Source organism: Canis lupus, chromosome 5 (genome assembly GCF_003254725.2).
Source record: "Canis lupus dingo isolate Sandy chromosome 5, ASM325472v2, whole genome shotgun sequence".
Classification (NCBI taxonomy): domain Eukaryota; kingdom Metazoa; phylum Chordata; class Mammalia; order Carnivora; family Canidae; genus Canis; species Canis lupus.
Genome location: NC_064247.1, coordinates 62,441,667 through 62,460,515, shown reverse-complemented (window position 1 = coordinate 62,460,515; position 18,849 = coordinate 62,441,667). Strand labels below are relative to the sequence as shown.

General features: G+C 50.8%; 1 protein-coding gene across 2 annotated transcripts; it reads left to right on the top strand.

Moving 5' to 3' along the window:
* The first annotated feature begins 2,023 nt into the window (after positions 1-2,023).
* On the top strand, positions 2,024-15,873 carry ENO1 (enolase 1). Of its 2 annotated transcripts, none has more exons than XM_025427253.3 (12): positions 2,024-2,182; positions 4,428-4,521; positions 6,568-6,663; positions 7,987-8,045; positions 10,029-10,098; positions 10,524-10,657; positions 11,079-11,301; positions 12,560-12,757; positions 13,426-13,627; positions 14,051-14,159; positions 14,329-14,387; positions 15,445-15,873. In XM_025427253.3, the coding sequence occupies exons 2-12, from the start codon at positions 4,437-4,439 to the stop codon at positions 15,512-15,514; spliced, it is 1,305 nt and encodes a 434-aa protein (XP_025283038.1). In that variant the 5' UTR covers positions 2,024-2,182; positions 4,428-4,436; the 3' UTR covers positions 15,515-15,873. The 2 variants fall into 2 exon arrangements, with proteins under 2 accessions (XP_025283038.1, XP_048966530.1); XM_049110573.1 differs by lacking the exon at positions 7,987-8,045 and adding an exon at positions 7,606-7,664.
* The last annotated feature ends 2,976 nt before the right edge of the window (positions 15,874-18,849 follow it).

Below are 18,849 nucleotides of genomic sequence, written 5' to 3'. Positions count from 1 at the left end.
AAGAAGGTGACTGCTTTTGCAATGCCATGGCAAAAAATTGCTCCACAAGCATCCTGTTACAAACCCATGTAACAAGATAAATGCCCCTGCACTGGACAGCAGGCAAATGTGAGCTCCATGGCCTGCTAACAAAGCCTCAGGCGCAGGGAGGTCATTTGGCAGCCTGTGGATATGAGGAAAGATTTGAGGGCATCTCTACCAATCATTAACATTTGAGCTACAATTTGAGGTCCAAATGCTGGCTCAGGATGCTATGCTGTGGCCTCCAAAAATGTTGCAACAGCAGCTTTCTGAGACCAGGTTCTGCATTTGATTTCCTGCTAAATTCACTGGGTCTGGCCAGAGAGACTCCTCTTTTTTTTTTTTTTTTTTTTTTTGAGACTCCTCTTTCTTTTATCACTCAGACCATGTTAATGTAAAATAAAAGATTGTTTTGGAGCACTTTCAGGGCCACACCTTAAAACTGCTCTGAACATGAGCTCTAAGTGTCTGATTTCCTTAGAGTTACAAGGCTTAGAAGCTGATTTAGCTGCTGAGTCATGGGGCTGGGATCTTGGCTTTAAGCAGTCTGAAACATCATAGCATGGCTGGCAAAATCACAAACTGTGCTTGCAAAATTCACATAATTCTTTAGGAAACATTTTACAATTTCCTTGTTGCTTTAATTTAATCCGAAAGTTCTTGCTTCTTGGCCAAGAGGAAACAAAATACCACCTTTACCAAGTGCCTTGGAAACCTAAGCCAGTAGCTCAGGAGATAAAAATGTTAGCAGTGAAGGAAGAAAGGCAGTTTTTGCAGCTGACCAGGAGAAATAATAACTAAATTCAAATACACATTTGAATCTCTCTCTCTCCCTCTCTCTCTGCACAACAATGCTGAAAATACGGAGATATAGGACATTATTTTAGCTTCCGGATTTCCAGACCAAGGAGAACGCTGACAAATACAAATCTAACGATTATAGAAAACGAAGTAATCGCCTCAGCCCTTTCTTGGAGAGCAGAATGTGCTGCAGAACTGATTCTAAATGCAGTTTAAAATGCATTTTAGCATTAAATGGAGTTTTCTCCACCAGCAAGGTGAATGAAATCACTGCACCGTTTCTCCTGTTTCTCCCTTGCCAGACGACCGTGGAATACTACCCGCTTTGAACTCTGAGAAATGCCTCGGGTCTGTGGGAAATTCCAGTCCCAAATCACTGTACGCGGTTCACAGGGACGGGGGGAGGCACGGAGGCACACGAAGTCTGCCTTCCAGATGCAACATTAACCCTGAGACGCACGTGGAGAAGTGCCGGGCACGCTGGAAGGGCTCAAAAAGCATCAGCTCTAACTGCACGGAAGTAAACTTCCTTCGCGCCACCTCGCGCCCAACCCCATGCCCGTGGTCTGGCCCACGCTCAGACACAAAGACTCGCTCGCCCGCCGGCGCGCGGAGGGCGGGGCGGGGGCGAGCGGGGGCGCAGCGCGCAGGCGCAGGCCGCCGCACGTGGGCCCCGCTGCAGACCGGCCCGGGAGCCGCACCGAGGCGCGCGGCCGCCAACGTCGCCAGGCCGACGGGGTCTCCGGCCCCACGCTGCGGGCGGGGCGGGGCGGGGCGGGGCCGGCCGGGAGGGCGGGCCTCGAAGGTCGTCGCCAAGGTCGTGGGCCGGACGTGAGGCGCCGGAGCGACGCTGCGTGCGTGCGGGACTCGGAGTACGTGCCGGAGCCCCAAACCCTCATGCCGGCCGCGCCACCCCGCCCCTTCCCGGGGCCCTGGCGCCACAGGCCGGCTCGGCCAGGGGTCCCAGCCGGGGGCGAGAATGGAGGGCGTCGGGGCAGGGACTCGCCCGCACCCCCACACAGCCGCGGGGGGGGGTCGCGACCCCCCCAGTCCCGCCCCGCTCCACGTCCCCGGGTCTTCGCTGCCCCTCCCGGCCGCGGGGGCCGCTACAGTCCCGCCCCTTCCCGGGAAGCGCAGGCCTGAGTGACGGCGCGCTGGGCCAATGACGAGGCGGCGCCGCGGGGGCGGGCTGGGGGGCGGGAAGTGGGCGGGGCATCGGGGAGCTGGGCAGGAAGTCGGGGCCGGCGGCGCTGAGACGAGCTTCGGGTCCTCGGAGCGTCCGGACCGCGCAGCCTAACGCTCGTCCTTGGTGCCTGCGGCATCCTCTGCTTTTTCCCCGGGCAGCGCTATCGGCGGCCAGGTAGGGAATCCAGGAAGGGCTGCCGAGCCGGCACCCAAGCCTGGGGGCCCTGCGCGTGGGTCCGGGGTGGGGACGTGGGAGGGGCGGGTCGGCACGTGCGGGCCGGGCTTCGCCGGAGGGGCAGGAGCGGAGTCGGCTGAGATGAGGGGTTCACAGGGCTAATGGGAGCTCGCGAGTGGAACGCGGGCCGTGGGGGACGGCGGGCCGGACGCTGCAGGGGCTTGGGGAGGTGCGGGCCTAAGCCCGGGGGCTCGTTAGAGCCAGGCCTTTCCCAAAGTGGAGGGAGGGGCAGGGACGGGATGCCCAGAAGCCGCGAGCCCCTCCCCCACCAGCAGCCCCTGCGCCCCGCTGGGGGCCCCGGCCTGCAGGCGGGAGGCGGGAGGCTGGTGACGGAGGGGGCAGCCTCTAATGAATGGAACTTCAGAGGGTGCTTGTTCTTCAGCGGACTGCGGCCGAACCGTTGCGTAATTGGGAAAGCGGTCCAGGCGACCTCGCCCAGGTCATGCAGGAGCTGCTCCGGCTCCCCGGCCGGGCTCTCGGCAGTCGGCCACCGATCTGACGTTAGAAGGACATATTTTAAGAAAATTCCCTGTCTGCTGTGTGAATTGGGGCCGGGGACACCCCTCGGCCCTGACTGCCCAGTCCACACGTGCTGCCCCTGGTCCGGGGTTCAGCCCAGGCAGATGAGCCGTGAACACTCCATCCATTCTTGCTGGCCTTGCTTACTGAACCGTAATGACATCGGGAGTAGTTTTCTAACCTTTTTAAGGATAAGTTGAACTTTTATTTTCACAGCTTGAAATAAGTCGCTGTGTATTAATATTACTAAATTAAACGAAAGGACATCTTACAACAGCAAGAGGATGTATTGTAATAAAGATGTGCTTAAAGCGCATCTAAATGCACAATATAAGTCTATGGTGGCCTAGGGATGGGGGGGGGGGGGATTGACTGCAAAGGGCCTAAAGGGACTTTTTTAGGTGGTGGCCATCAGACACAGGTATATGATTTGCCAAAACTCAAAGTTACTAAAATCTTATAATTAAAAAATACATTTAAGCAAATTTGCCTTTTTGTAGGATAGTGAATAAAAACTAGATACCTTTTTTTACCTTTTTATTGGCTAACGAATGAAACTTCATTGTTAAATAGTCCCCATGCACCCGAAGTGATTTCACTGTCTAATTTTGAAACTTATTAAAAAAAAAAAGATGCCATTTGCTGCCTCAGAACATTCCAGACAAGATACTGGAGAGGAGCCCAGCTAGATAATGGCTCTGAACACTAACCCAATTCCACTGGGCTGCCTTCAGTCAGTCCTACAAGGTCCTTTCTTTCTTGGAAGCCCCTGGGGCTGGGAGGTGAAAAGGCTTTCTTTGAGAACTAAGGTGATTGCTCTTTGTAACTGCAAATCTGTTTTGTTTTTTTGTTTTTGTTTTTTTTTTTATAAGATGCTTTTAAGGAAAAAAAAAAAAAAAAAAAAAAGATGCTTTTAAGGAAAGCCTCCTCCCTTGGAGTATCCTAACATTTGAGGATAGAATCTAGTTTGATTTCAATTATGACATTTCATAATTAATTTTTTTGAATGGGTAAAATGCCTGTTGAAAGTAATACTAATTAGATGTTATTTTTGGTGTGTCCTGTCTTGCTAAATATCCAAGTACTGTGAAATGTGAAAGGCCCAGAAGTTGGCAGTAATAGCAAAGACCACATTGTACAGACCAAGGACACTCCTGGCCTCAAAATTTCTTTAAGTATCCCAGTATCCACCGACTGAACATCTTACGGCTACCTCAAGTTTAACTTGGTGAATTATGTCCCCAACTATGAATTCATTATTTCGCTACAAGCCAGATTTCTCTCCTTGTATCACCTTGCATTTTTTTTGTCCTGGATGGGTTAGCTTCTGACCTTCGAGTCTCCTTGGTCCATTCCCATGCTACCCTCGGTGGGAGCTATTGACAGTAACCTGCTTCAGACTGTCTCAGCTTCAACCATCCTGTGTGCAGACAACACATTTCCAGGCTTTGCTTTGCTTAAAGGACCAGCACCAGACTACTGGGGTTTGAGGCCCTACAGAGCTGGGCACAGCAGGCTTTCCCCACTCTTGGCAGCCACCTTGCATCCCGTATCTGTCCAGCGCAAATTCTTTCTAGTCCAGGAATCCTCAGAAGCGATTCTTTGAATGAATGACCCAAGGCTGCATTATGGTTTATGGGAAGTATGAACTGTGTTTCCCCCACAGAAAGTCACCATGTCTATTCTCAAGATCCACGCCAGGGAGATCTTTGACTCTCGCGGGAACCCCACTGTTGAGGTTGACCTCTACACCTCCAAAGGTAGGTGCACCTTTGTTTCAGGACTTCCTCTCCCACACTCCCATCTTTTTAAAATTTAAACAACAGAGTCTTGGGCAAGAAAAGGTCTGTTGTAAAAGCCTTTCCTTCTGATGTGCACGTGTGCTAGGCTGTGGTTCCTGAATGGGAGGAGGTGGGGGAGGGTTACAAGGCATGGGGTCCTTGTCTTGCTGCTTCTTGGTATCTAAAACAACTTGCTCCCAGGTCAGTGAGAGTTGGGTAAAGTAAGATCATACCTCGTCCCTAAAAGGGCCCGTCACTGGTTTGCTTCACAGCTTGCTCTGCCTGAGCAAGCATATCTGGTGTGGTTGGATGGAGCTTTCTTCCTTGGAAAGGAAAGATGAGAATTCAAGTATATGCAAAGCATTCTCATTCCTGCTTCTAGAAATCATTCTTAGACCAAGGACTGGGGATGCTATTCCTACATTTGAGTATTGGCACATTCCAGAGGCTCTTGTTTCTTACCTGGCTCTAAGTCCCCCTTGGAGGAGTTTGCTCACATGAAACAAAAACACAGCGTCACCTGGGGCAGAACACAGGCAGAGTTTTGCTCAGTGATGCCTAGATTCCAGGTTTTCTTCCTGGGCAGGGCAAGGCAGGGTGGGGAGGGGCGGGCGGAAGGGAAGGGCTGCAGTTTCCACAGCCTGTGACTCAGCTCTGACCAGCAGGCCTATGTGCTCAGCACCGCTGGGTGAGTGCTCTCATAGCAGGGTTTCTTTGAGCATGTGCTTCATGCCTTGTACCTTGGGCTCTCAGAGGATGCTGGGAATTCCCTTTAGTCTTATGAGACTGGCATGCTTAGACTGGAACTTTCCATTTGGAAATTAGCGGACTTTAACCAACAGTGAAAAAAAACTCAAGATATTAGAAGATTTTTGGGAAGGAAGCATTTCCTTTTAAACACTTTAAAAGGGTTAAAATTAATATCTTTTGAAATTTAAATGAATGGAACTCTTTCTCTTGTGTGTCTCTTAGTGCCTTTCAAAAGCAGGAAGTCATGGGTTTGTTAACCTTCCATCACTTATTTTTTTCATTATACTTTTTTTTTTTTTTTCATTATACTTCTTAGAGCAGTTTTAGGTTCACAGCAAAATTGAGCAGAAGGGACAGAGAGTGAGCGCATGGGTACATACACGTTCCCATACATGCACAGCCTTCCCCACCAGACTGGGACATTTGTTACAGCTGAACCTGCATTAACACATCATCACCCAAAGTCCATAGTTACGTTAGGGTCACTTTCTTTTCATGGCTTCCTCACCTCGTCCAATGCCTGATGGGGATACAGAAAGCCAGGGCCTGTGTCAGGAAACCACGTGTCCTGCTGTGTGCACATGGTCCCTGTGATGCTACAGGCACGGTGACCCATCATTTGATTATAATACCTGGTGGATTTTTCCCTCTTTGTTCATTTGCCTTCGCCTAAGTCAGATGGGGAAATCCCTTACAGTTTCAAGTAGCTTCTAGAGGCTGCCTTCACTTCCTGCTGCCCTGAACCTGCCTGCCCTTGTAACCAGATCACTCAGTACCCTTCTTGAATCTGTCCTCCAAGAATCGCCGTGTTTGTGCTCTACAGTGGCTGGTTTCTATGTGTGCAGGACTGCATAATGCACTACTTCATTGTGTTCTAGTGTTACTAAATTACTACTTTTATTGTCTTTATATTTCATGTTTTCTTAGTTATATGTTTGAAATGATAATCTCTGGGATATACTTGAATAAATAAGGTATTAAATTAATTTTCCAAAAAAATACTAATTTTTTTTGGTTCTACTTTGTAACTTCAACATAGCTACTAGAAAATCTTAAATCTCCAAAGTGGCTTGCATCATCTCTCTGTTGGGTGGTGCCAACAGGGGAGAATGGTACCAACATGCGGGGCAGGGGAAGCCGACTGTCTGAATCTCCCAGTTGGTGGAAGGAAGTGGCATGTTTCTGAAGAGATGCCATCTGTGAGGGGGGCAGGACCCGGGCAGGGGCTGAACTGTGTTTCTCAATCGTGACTCTCTCCCCTCCCTCCACATCCAGGTCTCTTCAGAGCTGCTGTGCCCAGTGGTGCCTCCACTGGTATCTACGAGGCCCTCGAGCTCCGGGACAATGACAAGACACGCTACATGGGGAAAGGTAAGAGTCAGAGCCCCAGCCCATGTCTGTGAAGCGTGGCTGCATCTCCCACGCCTGTAGCCCACTCCCCATGTGCCTTGTATTTGAGGGTGGCACCCCGGTGCAGTGTTGATGGTGAGCAGGTATACAGGACAGCTGGGAGAGCTGGCCTGTGGATTCCAGCCTTCCTAAAAGAGTTGGTGGGCAAGAGTTTTAATGCTTGCTTCTATTGCGGTTTGTCTCCAATCTGGAAACCTCCCAGGTAGGCCAGGGAACCTAAGGGTAAGAAGACATGTTAACTAATACTAACCATAGAGCCATGCCACATTCCCAGTCTCTTGAGAGTGTGGTCTCAGGAGAGTTCTGGAAGGTCTAACCACTGGCTCACCTACAGATCAGTCCTAATAGCTTGATCTTTCTGTTGATGAAGTCACAGAGGCACTGGTCTGGCAAAGCCAGCCTCTGGTGGGCTCAGTGCAGACTGACCTGTTCCTGTTTTTGCAATGCTCACCTTTAGAAGACCGAATCTATGTGGCCGAATTACAGAAAAGCAGGTGGGGCTAGACCATGCATTCTCAGCAGGACCAGTATCAACCCAGGGATGGAAATTGGTTCTTGGAGGAGGCAGAAATCTCCTACCATATTCCCATGATACATGGCCCTCCAGAGGGTCTCTGTATGGAGGTACCATGTGTCTGTGGTATTAAATTTTCAGATTAGGGAAAAATCTGAGATTGCAGGGGAGGGGCAGTGATGAAGTGAGCTGGGGAAGCCCTGGGCTGGTGAAGCAGCAGATACAGAAAGGCAGTTGCTCCAGGGTTCCTGTTGTCCGCAGCCCAGGCACGTTCTGGTCTGAAGCAGGGCTTTGCCTTCCTGTCTCCTCTCTTTCTCTCACTCCCTGTTCTCACAGCCTGTTCTCTTCTGAGTGTCTTTTTTCCTTCTCCGTCAATCTCTACTGGTCAGGTGTCTCCAGACCCGTTAAGTATATTAATGAGTTCCTGGCACCAGCCTTGTGCACACAGGTAACACATTGGACATCCTGTAGTTTCTATGGCTGGTGTTCTCAGTGCATGGTCTTGCCGATTAACCCCCCTTCAGACATTCTGAGATGGTTGCTCTGTGTGTGGCTCTAATCCTTGGGGGTCCTAGGTAAGAGCACTCAGACTGGGCCAGAATGTACCCCGATTCTGGGGGCACAGAGAAATGGGGATTTGAAAGCTTTCCCGTTTACGGTCTTTGGGTGGGCTTCCAGATATCTGGGTTAACGTCATTGGTAGTTCGCTCAATGCTGCTCAAGCCTGTTTTTCGTTAATGTCGGTAATTTGATATGATTGTTCCTTCTAGGTGTCTCAAAGGCTGTTGAGCACATCAATAAAACTATTGCACCTGCCCTGATTAGCAAGGTAGGACCTGCCTCCTGAGAACTAATGTATTAATGCCTTCAGAGCGTCTCCCAGGCCAGTGGGCTTTCCGGGTTATAGAAGAGCTTATTCTGAGAGCTAAAGTAGCCAGTCGGATTCCCTGTCGTGCATGAGAATTATCTCACCTTTTCTCATCCACCCCCTGCCTGCGTGTCCACATCTAACAGCGCATGGAATTGGAGTACAGTGACGGGAGACCGTCTCATGGCCTTAAATTTTTTTTTCCCCTCCAACTATCTTGACCTTTGGGAAGTTAAAATCGAAATTTTAAGGGCAGCTCTTGGGCATTGAGCATAGTATCTGTGGTGACTATTTTTCATGAACTATGGAATTATTTACTATATTTCTACTGACGTTTTTGAAACAGAGGAACTGTGGTTAAAAATCTTACTTGGAGCCTTAGTGTGTAGAATAGTAGAGCTGCTGTGGGTGAAGTAGGGAGGAGGGGCCAAACAACCCAACAGCCCCTCCCCCCCGGGGCCCTCCCTCCATAACTTGGGTGGCATTTGTGCAGGTCGGGGAAGATGTGCAAAGCCCTGGCTAGAGGAGCCTTCTCTGGGTCTGAGGCCAACCCTGGCCTCCCCACCTGAAGTCCTGTATGCCAGTGGCAGGTGGAAATATGTCCCCCTGGCTCACTCACCTTGGCCCGGCCTTCATGGCACTCGGTAATTGGTCCCAGACGGTTTCTCGTTGCTGCTCTTCAGGCTCACACGCCCCAAACTCAGTCTCCTGGGTACTTCCACACACCCTGATCTTTGTGCCTGGTGCCCTTGCCTGGCGTGACTCCTCATGACCAGGGCTTTCCGGGACATTTTTCTTCCGCTATAGGGGAGACCATCTTCAAACTCCTAGTGAGGATTTGCCCCAAGCCATCATTCCTGGATGATGGCTAACTCCTGCCAAATGTGTTTTGTCAAAACAAATGTCAAATTATTATTTTTTTTTTCAAATGTCAAATTATTAATGTGGCATGATGGGAGTTGGGGATGGTTTTCTTTGCCTTTTATAAAGCACATAATAAGTAGTACACATTATGATCAATTGTGAAGTTTTTAAAGTAATGCTGACATTCAATAAATGAGTTAGTTTTTAAGACACCAGTTTTTGCAGGGGTGGATTTGGGGTTCTTGTTTTTGTTAGTGGATTCCATGCCCAGCATGGTGCCCATTTGGGGCTTAAACTCACCACCCAGAGATCTAGACCTGAGCTGAGATCAATAGGCAAGTGCTTAACTGACTGAGCCACCCAGGCATCCCCAGTTTTTTGGGTTTGTTTGTTTTTGAGTAATCTACCCAACGTGGGGCTTGAACTCTGAATGCCAAGATCCAGAGTTGCCTGCTCTATCGACTGAGTCAGTCAGGTGCACCTTTAAGATACCAGTTTATTGCTTTATACTCTGACCAGAAATACTCATCTAGAGCTGTCATCAAGCATCTTGCTGAGTGATTCTGGGCTGCCTGCAGAAGTCCTGTTTGCCACGAGACAGGGAAGTGTGCCATCACTGGGTATAGCCGAGCGGTGGTGGTGTCACTTAACCTGTGAGGAGCCCAGCTCATTTGCGTGAACAGAGTTCTGCTATGTACCATTTCCACATCACACTATTTTGTGGTGACCTTTGTCAGCATGTGCCAGGCAGTTCTGGCTTCCGTGTGGTGCCACCGGGACCATGTCTGACATATTTTACTGCTGGCCCCGGTCCTTGGAGAAATGCCTGCTGCCAGGAAAGCAAGTGACGTGCGCTTTGGTGCCTCCTGTTTTCTCTCCATTCCCCACCCTCTCCCCCCCCCCCCCCCCCCCGCTTCTTTTTTTTTGCTTTCCAGACACATAACATAGAAGTGATTTGGACTTTGCACAGTTCCAAAGTTAACTGGGTTCTGTCACAGGAGCGCAAAGGTCCTGTGAGGGGTATGACACTGCCGCCGCCACCCCCATCCCCCCGTGACTGACCCTCTCCTCTCCCCGCAGAAAGTGAATGTTGTGGAGCAGGAAAAGATTGACAAACTGATGATCGAGATGGACGGGACAGAGAATAAATGTGAGTGGTCAGGGGTGGAGGCTGCTGGTGTCTCCCAAATACCTTCCGACCCTCTGGGGGTGGTTGTGCGGTCCCCACTGAGGACTGCGCATCAGTCTGGGGGCTTTTCAGGGCCCCCCTCCTCACCTGAATAAATCACGTTTCTAAGTATCAGGAGCAATACCAGGTGACAGCAGCACGCAGTTTTTGTGGAATTTGCCAGAGTTCCATAGACCAAAGAAAGGGCTTTCTCTTGGGAGAAAGCAGATAGATGAGTTCATGTGGAGAGCTGTTGGGTTTCTGGTTCGGATTCGGGGAATAGACGTGGTCAGGAGAGGAAAGGTTCCAGATACAGGCCATGGTATATGCTGGTGTGGGGGTGCAGGCCGGAAGGTCAGCAGGAAGCTGGGAGTATGAAATTCCTCAACTGAATTGTTCTATTCCAGCTAAATTTGGTGCAAACGCCATTCTGGGAGTGTCCCTGGCTGTCTGCAAGGCGGGGGCTGTCGAGAAGGGGGTGCCCCTGTACCGCCACATTGCTGATTTGGCTGGCAATTCTGAAGTTATCCTGCCAGTTCCGGTGAGTGGCTTGGAACTCCAAGTGAGGAGCTTGTGGGTATTTGCTTTGTGGGAACCTAAGACCTCCCACATCTTGGTGTCCTCCACATGGAACTCTCCCAGCACAGTGGGCACGCGCAGGCCCTGGAGGTCTCGGGTGCAGACACCTGCCACTTGCTAAGAATGACCCTGAGTAGAGGACTGTACCCCACATCCCTTACTGCTGATGAGGGAATGAAAACCATACTTGCTGGGTTGTGAATGTTCTCTGAGGTCATAGCTGGTCCTCAGGACAGTAAGCACACCTGGTGGTGACCGCTGCTCTTAGCGGGAGAGACCTGGTGAGCATTTCAGAGCCACACTGTGAGCCATGCAGTCGTGAGGAGGTTGCTTGGGGGCGCTCTCTGGGCCAGATGGCTGTATTTCTCTCTATCTCTCCCTAGGCTTTCAATGTCATCAACGGTGGTTCCCATGCTGGCAACAAGCTGGCCATGCAGGAGTTCATGATCCTTCCCGTCGGTGCAGCGAACTTCAAGGAGGCCATGCGCATTGGAGCAGAGGTTTATCATAACCTGAAGAATGTCATCAAGGAGAAATATGGAAAAGATGCCACCAATGTGGGCGATGAAGGTGGATTTGCTCCTAATATCCTGGAGAACAAAGAAGGTAAAGGCTCTGGAGGAGTCCCCGCATTCCGTGGCACTGCCCGCACGCTTAGCAGATGTGCCGGAACTGTGATGCAGGGAGCTCTGGTCCTTCCACCTTCTGTTCACCAAGCAGACTTCTGGGAACAGATGGGGAAGCTAGTACTTTATTTGTTAAAATAAGGAATTTGCTTATTAATTTGATTTCTGAGTGGCCTGGTTGCTTATTTAAGATTTTATTCTTTTGAGAAAGAATATGGACAGGGGGGAGGGACAGAGGGAGAGGAACAAGCAGACCCCCTACTGAGCAGGGAACCAGATGAGGGACTCGAGCCCAGGACCCTGAACTAAAGGCTCAGATCAGGACCAGAGCTGAAGGCAAACACTTAACCAGCTAAGCCACCACGTGCCCCTACTTGCTCTCTTGCCATTGAACCACCTCATAAGGGCAAAGGTTTGAAGTCCGCACTGTGTCCCGGAGATGTCGTCTGTCCAGCCCGTGACCAGGAGCCCCCCCCCCCCCCCCCCCCCCAGTTCATCCACTACAGGGCTGTTCACACAGTGCCTTGTTGCCTGGAGCCCTTAGGCACAGGGTTCAACGTAAGAGTTGGGTAGGGCACAGAGAGTCTTAAGAGGAGAACTCACGGCTGAGCTTTTTGTTTTAGAAGGAAAGGAGGGTTCAACCACATTTTGTTGTCTCAGGGACAACTAGTAAAGGAAAAAGCATCCATCCTGCTCTTTGGGTCAGTCATACAAAATGCTGAGGCTCAGCTACTTTGACCTACAAAAAATGACCCTTTCACGTGGTTTAATGGGATAGCTTGGAGATCTGTGGTGGGGAGCAGACGCCAAGTGCCTCTGTCCGCCTCTGTCCGGGCAGCTCTGCCGTGTGAGGCCGCCCTCGAGCTGGAGACAAGAGGCCCCAGAGGCCGGGCCTCACCCTTTTGCTGCCCTCCTGGGTTCCTAGGACAGCGGCTCTCAGCTGGTCACTGTAACTGTCTCAGCCAGCACAGTCACTCCTGGCTGCTAAATTTGGGAGCATGTGTCAGCAAGAAACTCTCTGAGAGGAGAGACTAAATTTTCCATTTGGCCGTCTGCTGGGGGCCGTTTCCAGCAGGTTCTTGCTCCAATGCGGAAAGAAGTACTGGACTCGTCAAAGCGATGATTGGGGTCAGAGTACCTCGTGGTCATTCTGTTAGAGCTCCCCATTTGGCAGCTGCTGAAGGGAACTTTTTTCTCCACCTGCCTGGTTTCCAATCCTGTCGCCAACCTCTTTCCAGCTCTGGAACTGCTGAAGAATGCCATCGGGAAGGCTGGCTACACCGATAAGGTGGTCATCGGCATGGACGTAGCTGCTTCCGAGTTCTTCAGGTCTGGGAAGTATGACCTGGACTTCAAGTCCCCTGATGACCCCAGCAGGTACATCACGCCTGATCAGCTGGCTGACCTCTACAAGTCCTTCATCAGGGACTACCCAGGTGAGCGGGGCAGGCGGGCACTGGTGGAGCAGTGGAGTCAGGTGGTTCTGGGGTGCCAGCCAGCACTGACCTCAGGTGGTAGGTGGTCTCCAGAGTGTGTGAGCCCTCTGTCCCTATCACAGCCTCCTGAGCAAAGGCTGTCCTGGCTCCATCGTGAGCAGAGCGAGCCTCAAGCCTGCTGACTGCCCGTGGGTGACACAGTGAGCTGGCGCTCCTCTAGTCTCTATGTCACTTCACGCACGCAGGGTAGGGACTGTTCCTGCTGTTTCATGAGGGGAACTGAGGCACGGAGTGGGTTAGTAATCGGCCCGAAGGTGCTTAGCAGGTGACGGAGCAAGAATCAGACCAGGAAGTCTGAGTCCCTGCTGGAACAAAGATAGAGAACGTGCTCAGTGGAGCCAGGGCGAGCCCAGCTCCGCAGTCTCCTGAGCCCACAGCTTTTCTCTTCTCGCCGGCACTAAACTCAAGCCACCCTGGACAGGAAGTGTCCCACTTAGCGTCTGTAGGGTCCTAGGGTTGCAGGTGACATTGGTGCCCTGTCACAGGAGTCGGTGGGGACGTGGGGAGCCAGTCCTGTCCTGCGGGAGAGGGGTGAGGCCAAGTGAGGAGGTTCGGGTGGCGGTCAGCACAGGGGTCTCACCGACCACACATGGCTCTCCTTTCCCCAGTGGTGTCTATCGAAGACCCCTTCGACCAGGATGACTGGGAAGCTTGGCAGAAATTCACTGCCAGCGCTGGAATCCAGGTGGTGGGGGACGATCTCACCGTGACCAACCCAAAGCGGATTTCCAAGGCTGTGGGCGAGAAATCGTGCAACTGCCTCCTGCTTAAAGTGAACCAGATTGGCTCTGTGACCGAGTCTCTTCAGGCGTAAGTCCCTTCAGGGCTCAGCTGTCAGAACAAGGTACTGCATGTCAGCCAGAGCACCTGGCTAGAGCTGTGATGGGAGCCTGCAAGTGGCTTCTGAAATCTGCAGTGGTGCCAAGGAGACTGGGGTATCAGGCAGCTGTGGCCCAGTCCTGTCCAGTCTTGGTTCTAGACTCACGACCTGATCTTTGGTGGAAAACATCAGGCATAGGCACTGTCTGGGGAGATAAGCCTCTCCCCTCAAGGAGTCTGAACCCACCTTTTAAAAAGTAACCTAGAGGGCTGAGAAGGTCCTCCTGGCCCTGAGCTGCCTCTGGTCTCCCACTGGGGGTGTTGAGGCCTGGCATCAGGAGGGCCAGAACGACTGCAGGGCCCAGGAAATGGGAGTCACACCATCCAACCGTCCGGTGGTTTCTTGCCTTGTAGGTGCAAGCTGGCCCAGTCCAATGGGTGGGGCGTCATGGTGTCGCATCGCTCCGGGGAGACCGAAGATACCTTCATCGCTGACCTGGTGGTGGGACTCTGCACTGGGCAGGTAAAGAGCTGCTTAACTCTTCTGGGACCTCAGCTTCTCGAGCAGCATGCCAAGAAGGAGGGGGAGGATGGGATCCTGGATGCCCCTTGATGCCCTCCTTTCTGCCCTAAATGCCCATGAAGATTGAGCATCCATGACAAACACAAGTGACCTTTCTTTTCCCTTCTAGATCAAGACGGGTGCACCATGCAGATCTGAGCGCTTGGCCAAGTACAACCAGATCCTCAGGTAAAAAGGAAGCCAACCTGCACTGAGTGTGTGGGCACCATCCTCCAGGGGGAGCCCTGGTTCTATGGGGGGTATGCAGGTGGGGGCCCTTGGTTTAGGGGCTGCCCCAGCACAGAACCTACATCCCCTGAGGCATGGGCCCAGAGCTGGAGGCTGAGGACCATGCTGCCATCTTGTGGTGGAAGAGGGAACAGGTCCCCTTTGAATAATGTGATCCTAGAATTTTTAGAGCCAGCAGGAAGCCTTAGTGATTGACTAGTCCAGCACTGTGTTTTGTGAGTGAGGACACCGGGCCTCATAGAAGGGGGACAGGCAGGTTCCCACTGGAACCCAGTGCCTTTGGATGTTCTGGTCCCTTTTTATTACCATAATGGGTCCTTGGGGGCCCCTGAACATGGAGACTTGTCTATTTTTTTGTTCCTTTTTCCAGTCTTGAGTCAGCCTGGTTACCCTTTGCTTAAATGGTGCCTGGTGGGACATCTGCCCTGTGACCCACACAGGGCAGCTGTCGGCATTCCCACGGGGCTTCTCTTCATACACTACGTTTCCTCCTTTTCTACTGGAGAACTGGAAGCACATTCCAGTTCTAAGATTTCACCTGTAAATACCTGAGTATAGGTCTCCGAGAAACATTTGTTTACTTTTTAACCACCCGCTCTCCCCATGCCATGAGAGTGCCGGGGATTCGGTCATTCTGTAACATCCACGCCGAGTGTGTGTCCTTATGCCACCTCTAAAGAAACTGGGTTGTCCTTTCATTAAAAACATTTTTCTTTCTCTTCCAAGAACTAGCACTTCTGCCCTTTTTTCTACTTTGTCTTTGGGAAATGCTGGGGGCGGGGGAGGTTGGGAAGCAGAAGCAGCAGTGAGTGGCCCACTTGCTGGGGTAGCTGGGTGGACACAAGAGCCAAATGCCCCTCTCTTCCTGCCGCCTCTGAGCAGCCACATCCAGAGGAGGCTGGTCCCTGCTATCTGGGTAGGGGATGTGGGCCTTGGGGACAGATGTTTGACTTCTCTTTTCCTCCTCCCCCTCCCCCTCTCTCCTCTGCCTCCCAAGAATTGAAGAGGAACTGGGTAGCAAGGCCAAGTTCGCCGGCAGAAGCTTCAGAAACCCCCTTGCCAAGTAAGGTCCAGGTGGCGCACCCTGTGGTCCTGAGTCAGCTCGTTAGACCTCTGCTCCCCCGGGCAGCTCAAGGCCCCCAGCCCAAAGTGGCAGGGCCCTGTGCTAGTTAGCTGCCCTCTCCCTTCCCCGTGATGTTCTCAAAGCTTCCTTAGAATTGCTACAGAAGCCAGAGTTGACATCTGGAACCCTGCTGGGAACCCTAGCTCTGTAAACATGTAATTGGTCCAAATCATTGCTTTCTCACCTCACTTCCACCAAGCATCTGGAGCCAGGTCTGTCTATGTAATAATCTCAAGGTGTCCACAGGCAAGATCCCCAGTGGTTTTATGTGCAGAATAAAAAGGCCTCAGTGACCCATAGAAATGCTGTGTGTGTGTGTTTGTTTAAAGCAGTCTGAGTCTTTCCTCATGGCAAGTGTTCAGTGAGTCTTGCACTGGGCTCTGGGCCTGTAAGAGTTGTCCCCAAAAGGGTCAAGTGGCTCCTGGCTGGCTCAGTAGGACACACACTTTTCACACTTTTTTTTTCTTAAGATTTATTTATTTATATTTTTTTTATTTTTGTTTAAAGATTTTATTTATCTGTTCAGAGACAGAGAGAGGCAGAGACACAGGCAGAGGGAGAAGCAGGCTCCATGCAGGGAGCCCGATGTGGGACTCAATCCCAGGTCTCCAGGACCACGCCTGGGGCTGAAGGCAGGTGCCAAACCGCTGAGCCACCCAGGAATCCCCAAGATTTATTTATTTTAGAGCACAAGCAGGAAGTACAGGGAGAGGAGAGACTCCAACAGACTCCCTGCTGAGCATGGGGGTGGGGGTGGCTTAATCTCCTGACCCTGAGATCATGACCTGAGCTGAAACCAAGAGTTGGACACTTACCCACTGAGCCACCTAGGCACCCCTTAGTACATGACTCATGATCTTGGGGTTGTTAATTTGGGCCCCATGTTGGGTGTAGAAGTTACTTAAAAATAAAATCTTTTAGGGCGCCCAGTTGGCTCAGTGGTTGAGCATCTGCCTTCGGCTCAGGGCGTGATCCCGGGGTCCTGGGATCGAGTCCCACATTGGGTTCCCCACAGGGAGCCTGCTTCTCCCTCTGCCCATGTCTCCACCTCTCTCTGTGTCTCTCATGAATAAATAAATAAAATATTTAAAAAAAATAAAATCTTTTAAAAAGGGGGGTGGGGGAGGACGAAGAGTTAAGGACATTTCATAAGTCCTTGGGGTAAGCAGGTGAGGCAGAAAGGGGCTTGTATCCTTCAGCAGAAGTAGGGTCTGTCTTGGGGGTGGAGCCTGACTTAAGGTTCAGGCATCTTTTTGGGAGAAGGTACAAATGCAGAGCTGTCACACATGACCTGGAGGTGGTGGCTTCTAGGTCATGTCACCCTGTCCTGCAAACCGGAAAGCCTGCCAGAGTGTAGCTAACCATTCTGGGCAAGCTGGAATGTGGCTTCAAAGGTTCTGGGGGAAGCAGGTGAAAGAATGGTTAAAAGGGAACTTAGGGCATCTAGAGGCTCTTGGAACCCTCTTTAGATTCCTGCAATTTAATTCCATTCCTCATTTTCACTAATCTTAGTTCAAGTACTCAAAAGTTAGTAGTGATCGATACCCACCGTACTGTGTGGTGCAGACGTGAAATAGCATTGCAGAGAGCACTGTTGAGCAGTGAGCACCGCCTGCACGGCCATAGGTTTCCATAGGAGTGAGAGGTGAGCTACTATGGTTGCTGTGTGACCCTTGAGGGTCTAGGGTTTTATTAGCATTTTCCTTTTAAGTAGTTTGATGAAGTCTGGAATTGTGTTTTAACACCTTCTTGGAGGACTAGGAGGCCCCCTTGTGGACATTCTTGTTCACTGTCTGTCAGGATTTAACCCAAGAGGCAGAAGTAGAAAAACGTGTATCATGAGATTTAGCACAAGGAATTGGCTTCTGAGATTGTGGGGCTCGGCTAGGCAAATCCAAAGTCAGAAAGGGCAGCCAGTCAGAAGGGAAGATGACCAGGCACAAGTGAAGTGTTGATTCACAGGTGCACTTTCTTGGGGAACCTCAGACCCTGCTTTTAGGACTTTCCACCTGATTGAGAGTATCCTGGGTACCCAGATATTCAGATGATCCAGGATAGTTTAAACTCATGTGACTAGTGGCTTTAGTTAGGTCTGCAAGATAGCTTCACAGTAATACTTAGTGTTTGATTAACGACTCTATAGTCAGGTTGATAGGCCACAAGCAAGGCCACCACCCATTGTCAACTCAGCAACCATCCCTAATCTCCAAATAACCCATGACAAAGTCCTATTTCCACCTAATGTGTAATGACTCCTACAGCCAAAGCCACTCTTTCTAGGTGTTGATGACTGGTTTCTATCTGAAAATTGATTCTAGAGGGAAAGGGAATCCTTGAACTGGGCCTCATAACCTTCCCAGAGTTTATTCCAACTGGAAAGTAGCAAGTTAGCATGAGTATTTTCAAAAGTGGTTCAATGTCATTTACTAAACTTTGATTTAAAACAATGGCAGATAAAGGCACTTACCACCCTTCGGTGAAAGGATAAGTGTCCCTTTCACATCTGCACCACCTGTGAAGAAAGCTGCTGGGCTTGCCATGCCCACCCTGGGACAGGTTCTGACCCAGCCAAAACGAAGCACGTGCATGAGATTGGTTGGCATGTGTGAGCTGGGAAAAACCGGAGGCCAAAGGACCTTTCCCAAGGAGCCCAATCAAGCAAGACAGGCAATGTTAATTCTGTCTCCAGAAAACCACCTCTGGGCCTTCTGATGGCCTGTGATGTGAAACCTGTCTCTGGATCACATGAGTTTACAGGAACTTCAAGTATTTTTTTTTAATTTTAATTTTTTTTTAATTTTTTGTTTTGTTTTATTTATGATAGTCACAGAGAGAGAGAGAGAGAGAGGCAGAGACACAGGCAGAGGGAGAAGCAGGCTCCATGCACCGGGAGCCTGACGTGGGATTCGATCCCGGGTCTCCAGGATCACGCCCTGGGCCAAAGGCAGGCGCCAAACCGCTGTGCCCCCCGGGGATCCCAAGTATTTTTTATTAAGCAGCTTTGTTAGCACTTGGTAGTAGTTTCTGGATTTGGCTTTACGTGCTTTTTTTTTTTTTTTAATTTCCTAGCTCCATGCTAGGCATGGAGCCCAACTTGGGTCCTGAACTCATGACCCTGAGATCAAGACCTGAGCTGATGTCAAGAGTCGGAAGGTTAATTGGCTGAGCCACCAGGCACTCCCCCCCACCTTTTTTTTAAACTTCATATTACAAATGCTTTTCCACAAAACATGTATTTCTCTTTTTTAAAGATTGTATTTATTCATGAGAAACACAGGC